Source organism: Pinus tabuliformis, chromosome 3_2 (assembly GCF_031772625.1).
Source record: "Pinus tabuliformis cultivar Carrire ecotype Pingquan chromosome 3_2, CPIR1, whole genome shotgun sequence".
In the NCBI taxonomy this organism is placed as follows: domain Eukaryota; kingdom Viridiplantae; phylum Streptophyta; class Pinopsida; order Pinales; family Pinaceae; genus Pinus; species Pinus tabuliformis.
Window position 1 is genome coordinate 815,774,729 of NC_142302.1, and position 7,339 is coordinate 815,782,067.

The 7,339-nt window shown below is 34.4% G+C and overlaps 1 protein-coding gene across 1 annotated transcript; it reads left to right on the forward strand.

The window, feature by feature from the left end:
* The first annotated feature begins 6,176 nt into the window (after window positions 1-6,176).
* LOC149183126 (plasmodesmata-located protein 8-like) lies at window positions 6,177-7,006 on the forward strand. Its single transcript, XM_089414840.1, has 4 exons — window positions 6,177-6,269; window positions 6,404-6,793; window positions 6,878-6,892; window positions 6,992-7,006. Exons 1-4 carry the CDS (start codon window positions 6,177-6,179, stop codon window positions 7,004-7,006), a joined length of 513 nt encoding a protein of 170 aa, XP_089270966.1.
* Window positions 7,007-7,339: the final 333 nt, after the last annotated feature.

A 7,339-nucleotide genomic window follows, 5' to 3' on the forward strand; every position in this document is an offset into this window, starting at 1 on the left:
CCGCTGCTTACTGATGACGAGCAATATGCTTCGATATTGGCATGCTGCTTAACACTTTATATTGGCTAGAAGCTTGCGGAAGAGGAAAGCTTTTGAGGACCTGCTTCTGAAGCTCTCCCATTGGTGACAGCACTCTTCGGGGGGCTCGCTACGCTCAACCATCAGTTCCAATATCCACGGAAATCACATAAAGAATGTAGCCCAAACAATATGCCCGAATAATAACATCGTGGTGTGCCGTTTGAAATGATGTGCCGCTTTATTTGCCTGCCATGATTCGGTATCCCGGTGTGCCGCTTAAAGTGGTGTTCCGCTTAGCCTTGTCTTTCCTGCCTTAAGAGAAAGATCATGGGACTTCGGTCACTCGACTACAAGATAGATGCCTGGAGATGTTTGATTCGTTGCCCGGGGAGAGGAGCGGAAGCCACTCGACCGATAGGGAGATAAGCTACGACTGCCTCCGACTGCCTTAGTGTTCGACCCGCCTCAGGAGAAGAAGAAAACTCTCCAAAGGAAGACTTAATCAACTCCTTGCACTAGGAAGCGCAAGCCCCTCCAGGTCCTTGCCCTCCTAACATCAAGCAAGCGGGTTCCTTGTCTGATTACAGACAAGCGATATACATTTCAATTTACTTATTGGGTGGCCCCTCTCAAATAAGTAACTAAAAAAGAGTTCGGCAGGCTCACCCTTGCCCTCCTAACGTCAAGCAAGCGAATACGTTCCTTGATGGAATGACATAGAGAATATATGCTTTGGCGGAGGTTTGAACAGATTTCGATGGCGGCCCCCCTGGTCGAGCGTTAAAACCCTCACCATCGGAATGGTGAGCGCCTACCGGCCCTCTCCTTAGCAGTCGAGCCGATGGCGGCCAGTCGAGCATGCTTACGCATCCTGCCGATTCAATTTACTTATTGGGTGGGGGGGCATCGGAATGAGTGAGCGACTCCGTCCCTCTCCTTAACAGTCGAGCATGCTTACACATCCTACTAATTTGGCCATTTTAGCTCGAAGATTACACTGTCGAAGGCATGCCCATTTGGTGCACACTGCTTGTTCACGAGAACAGAGGCTTTGTTGTTTCTTTTTACACCATTGAAGAGAGTGCCAAGCATTCTCTGAGGCCGTTCTGCGATCAATGCCGATGCACTGGTAAGGCTCGAATTCTATTCTCACTGATTGTTTGATTTTTCAATTGGGTTTCTGTTCCTAGTCTTTTGGATCAGTTTATGAGTGCGGGCGTGCCAGAGTCACAGTGGACTCGAGTGTACTGGATTATATGCAAGACTAAGGACCAAATTCCCTTGAATTGAGATTGGGCGACCTCAGATGTTCAATTAATTGCACCACGACCTCAATCTAACTTCTAATCAAGCTTGTAGAGAAGCAAGGGTCCCTAAAATGGATTCCACTCTGCCTCACTGAAGAGGACTTAAACACAGAAGTAAGAAAACAGCTTAAAAGTAAATTGCATGAAAATGGAATAAGTACAAGTTACAACCAGGGGGTGGTCTTTTTTGACTTTAACCTCATCGGGGCTTTCACTAGAGAACTATAATGTTTCTGTTTCAAATCCTTTCTGGATCTGGAAGTAGGAGTACTGCTGTGGCAAAGCTAGCTAACAGTAAGTTAGATAGGAAGCCTTTTCTTTGTAGTCTAAACCAGACCTTTGTTTTTACCTGGCAAACCTCTTTAGTTGCGGAGAATCTAACCCTCGGCGGTTACGCCTCCAGAGTTTACTATCCAATCCAATTCCTGCCTTTGATGAGCAAAGAAGAAAACTCGTACTCGTATAGGGATGCTTTAGCCCTCTTGAATGAATTTATCGGAGTCTCACTGGCTGCTCACTCAGTAGTGGACTCACCATAGCGCGCTAAAGCAAAATGAACAGGACATGTAACCAATCCAGATAGAGATTAAATAATATACCATTTTTAAAAAATTTTGTGATGAATTAATAGTTAATGGTGAATAATAAATATTAAAAAAAAAAATATTTAATAATGTTTGATTAGGTAATGAGTATTGATTACATCATAACTAAAAATTCAACTAATTACTTTTCTGATTAGCTTTTATGATGAATTCAAACCAATAATTTTAATTTATGTTTATTTTTGGTTAATTAAATAATATTATCGTGAAACGACCCAAAGCTAAAATATCATTATTCTAATGGTCTCTTGATTCTAATGAGCTCTTACGATAAATTCAAATCAATAATTTGTGATAAATAATTATTTTTTCTTTTCTTCTTCCACCAAAACCAAAGGCCATCAATTTTGACCAACTAGTTCCACGTTAATTTTTAAAATCATAAAACATATTTATTTTTAATTATCAAGCAAACAGTCATCATTTCCACGTCTCAACTCAATCTCTCAATATTGACCATAAACACAGAGAAACAAATCTGAGAGAAAAATCAATTATGCTACTTGAAGGTTGTTTTTTTCCTACCTCACTTGCTTAACAAAAACGCAACGCTGTCTGTGACATTGCATGGAGCAGCCCCCGAAAGTCATCTATTCATGAATGCTTGACCATCCATCAGATATCTACACCACACAATCTAAATATTGGGCGTCATATCAACATTACAATCTAAATTTGATTTCACTGTTGTCGAGTCGCCCTGAACGTCGTTAGTGCAAAGTCCTTTCATCTAAGTCCTTTTTCACGGAAGAAAACAATCAACAAACACCTACCCCACACACCATTTCAATATCGGGTTCCAAATTCATTTTCAATTATATTGAGTCATTCTCAAGCGGCTAATCTTAAATATTTTGAGTAAGGGAATGATCAATTTTTTATAAATTTGAAAAGAAAAATATTGTGTATTTATAGTTTAGAGTGAATAACAAATATAAAAATAAAATAATACGAATATTGTAGATACTCACAGATCTCAAAATCCTCAGCATAAATATCTAGAAACTCCAACGAAATAAAAATAATTAAATATTTAATAATATTTGATTACATCATAACTAAAAATTAAACTAATTACTTTTCAGTGTAATTTTTATGATGAATTTAAATCAATAATTTAAATCTATGTTTAATATTGATTGATTTATAAATATTATCATTTTTCTACCACCAAAATCTAAGATATCATTAGATATCATTATTCTAATTGTCTCTTTATTTTAATGGGCTCTTATGATAAACTCAAGTCAATCATTTGTGATAAATTGAAGTGTAGGCAACCCACGATGTTAGGAATATTAATCATGTTTGAAAAAAATTATCAAATTTTACCCATAAAATATCTATCAACACTATTTATAGCAAAGTTAAAATTTGGTTTTAATGCCACTTAGTTAATACAAAAATACCAATATTCAAATCCTTTTAAGGAAGAAAATCATCAATTAAAAATATCTGTTATTTTACATTTTATCTGGTCTAAAACAATAATTCAAATTAATTAAAAAATAGATGTAAATTTTCTAAATCATATTTCACGAGCTAAAAAAACTAAATAATTTATATTTAATAAAACTAAATAATTTATATTTAATATTGGCAATTTATTGAGGAAGTGACTCTTTGCAGGACAAATTTTGGTTATTTTTAATCGAAATCGAGGAGAGATTTTTTAAAATTTAAGTTGTTTAATCGGTTATGTATTCAAAAATGCTTTTTAAACAACAAAATATTCTAAAATATTATCATGATAGTATTTGAAATCAAGTTTAAAATTTATCTCAAAATTAATTAAGTCATTTTGTCTTTTTAATTAATTTGATTAATTAAAGAAATGGATATATGAACAAGTTTCATATGAAATGAGTTATGGTTTTATAAGCATGTGGTATTGATAAATCATCATATTAACCTATGGTGTTGTAACAAAACCTATTTAGACATAAAATATTTGCATAATAAAATGAAGATGAATCTTCATGATTAAAAATAGTGTTACATTTATATTTTATTTTATACATGTTTAATAATAATAATAGCCCATGGAGCATAGAATAAATGGTAATAAGATATAATGCTAAGTCACTCCATGTTGTAAAAATCACCTATTTAAAATTCTATGGGAAAAATTCAATTATATTAAATATTAGTGTAACATAAGTTAAGTATAATCCCCATAATTTTTACGACTTCCATATTCTTAAACCAAAAAATAAACCTATAAATATCCTTTCAAACACATTGACAAACAAAAACAATACTAATAATTTTAGTAAAATTAACTTTCATATTTTTTAAACTTTTATAATAAAAAATATATTATAAAAAAATATTTTAAAATATATTATAAATTAATACCTATAAACATTTATGTAAATTAAATTAATTAATATATAATATAAATAATTGATTTCATAAAACCAAAAGCTAAGCTATCCCATATTGTTGACACTATCTTATCTTAATACTGAAATTGATACCAAAGATACATTTTATAAATGTCGTGTCTTAATCTCCCTTCGATTGTAATTTGATATTTATCATTTCTGTGTGGAGGTTTGGTCATATAGATCTTTAATAATTATATTTATCGTGGGTTTATTATCAAAGTTTAGATGTGTAAATATTGTGTATAAATTATATGAATAAGTGAAAGTCAAAATTAGAACTTAAGCAAGTATTTTAAAAGATTTAGAAGTAATATTGGAGTCAAACAAGGTTGAACATTGTCTCTTATCTTTTTTTGTTTAAAAAAAAAAATTATATATTGAAAACCTCGAAGAGTGGGTAAATTCGCAAGGGGTTGACGTTATCCATTTGTGCAAGTTTATTATAAGAGCTTATTCTGATTGCTAAATTTCCTCTTGGTTTGCAAGAGCACTTACTTTTCCATGAAAATTTTTGTAGAAGGGTGGGGATGCAAGTTAATATTAGCAAAACAAAAGTAGTGGATTTCGCTAACAAAAGAAAACATAACGAGTGTTGGTTCTACTTTGAAGGAAAAACTCTCGAAGTGTAAGTTCTACTTTGAAACACTTTTGAACAAGTTGAGGATCATAAATACATCAAAGTTGACTTCATTAGAAATCTAACCGGGGACTACTATAGAAAGGAAACAAAACTATTTTATGCTTTTATGGGAGTGGAAAACCACTCAAACTCCTTTTGGGCTTTTAGTGATTCTGGTGATTCTCTACCGTTGTGAATTGTGGGCTAGTAGTACATCCCACATGCAGTGGACACAAATTGAGAAAATTCAAAAGCCCTTGATTACAAAAAAATCAAAATTAGAAGGGCAGTTCATTATGTTAGCTCGAAAAGTGAAATAGGGGCTCCTCCTATTGAAGCAATTGCTAGAGTGCTAGTCATAAAGTATTTAAAAATATTTGACCAAATGGAAGAGAGAAGATGGCCCAAGGTTGTCTTTGATGACATATTGTGCAAAAGAAAGATGACTAAAAAAAAATTGACCAAATGGAAGAGAGAAGATGGCCTAAGGTTGTTTTTAATGACATGTTGTGCAAAATAAAGAAGACTTGGATGCAGCGAAATATCAAATGGTTTATTGAATGGGGTATTTGCTTGAAATTGTGTCTTACAAACAAAAATGAGATGAAAACTTCTATAAATTCCACAAGCGTACTCGGGATAAGGAGGTAGGGAGAAAGAAAAAATACTATATTGAATAGTTTAATCCCACTCATAATCACAACAAAAGGCATACATAGGGACCAATATTTCTTAAAGAGCTTATATAGGGGCCAATATTTCACAAAATATATAGATATTCTAAAAACTAGCTCTTGAATAAGCTATTCAAACAAGAAAATCGCTACATATAAAAATCAGATAGAAAAACAATATGTCCCCTAAACTATTTTTGTAATCTAGTGAAAATTAAAATAATTTGTTTTTTCTTCTTCCAGCGAAACCAATATGCCGTCAATTTTGACCAACTAGTTTCACTGCTAACTTTTAAAATCATAAAACATATTTACTTTTAATTATTAAGAAAACAGTCATCATTTCCACATCTCAACTCAATCTCCCAAGATCTGAATATTGCCATAAGCACAGAGAAAAAAATCTGAGAGGAAAAATCAATTCTGCTCCTAGAAGGTTTTTTCCCCTCTCTAAATGATCGTTTCCCTCATTCAAGCCTGCCCAGTTGTCCTCCAAGTTATTGAGATATAAGGACAACACTGGGTTCCAATCCCAAACCTTATAGGTATTGTCTGGACTGATGACGGAACTTGCTCATTTTCCACTTCTGCTTATAACGGCGGTGATCATGATTGCAGTCGGTGTTGCAACCGAGGATCCCCAGTCTAAATTGGTGGGAAAAGGGTGCAACCCTCACATGTATGTTAATGCTACAGTGTTTGAAGACAATCTCGATTATGTTTTGCAATCCCTTATTTTAAATCTTTCTGCAGATGGCTTCGCTACTTCAATGCAAATCGATTCTAGCAAAATGGATCCTGCCAGAAGTATTTGAACGCCAGCGAGTGCTCTCAGTGCGTGAAGGAAGCGGTGGAAGAAGAAAAAGCAGTGTGTCCTGAAGCTAATGGTGCTCGGATTCATTTGAACGGTTGTCTTCTCCGCTATGAGAATAATACTTTTTATACTCAGTATGTGGACCCTGCGAATTACGTTTATTGTGTCGGCACGAATTCCAGTGATCCACAGACATTTCTTGAAAGAGGCCAGGACTTGTCCACGCAACTCATAACCAATGCTTCTAAAAATAATGGATATGTCGTTGGATCCATTGATGGCTCCTTATATGGTCTCGCTCAGTGTTGGCCTTCACTGACTAATCTTAGTTGCCAAGCCTTCTTGATGCAAGCTCAGACTCAGGTACTCAAATGTCCTCCAATGTTTGAAGGTCGAGTCTTGAGGCAGGCTGTTTTATGTGCTACTCAACTTACTCCTTTTTCACAGATAACCAGACTGTGGGTAAGAGCTTCTAGATTTGCTATCATTATTTGGAATTTGGTTTTCATTTTCATATAACATGTATCTTGATTGGTAATTCTTTTTTCACTTTAAACACAGCATCGCCAAATTTAACATTGTCGTTGGGGGAAATCGTCATCAAAAACAGTGCCTATATTGTTAGGATGCATTAGTGGAGTAGCTCTAGTGAGGGTGATGTGCTCAATACCCTTTTGATGATTCTGTTGACATAATAGACATGGAGATAACTATGATCGAACAGGTGAATGTATATTCTTTCATTGTAGTTGTTTCCATGCTAAATTCTGCGGAGTTCCTTAACTTGGTCGTATACAATGCCGATAATAAAATTTCTTTGATGACGCTGTATAATTTTTTTATGACGTTCTGCACAAATGAAAACTTACCTGCGAGGGGGTTTTCCAAGTGTTGGAGGTACTATACACC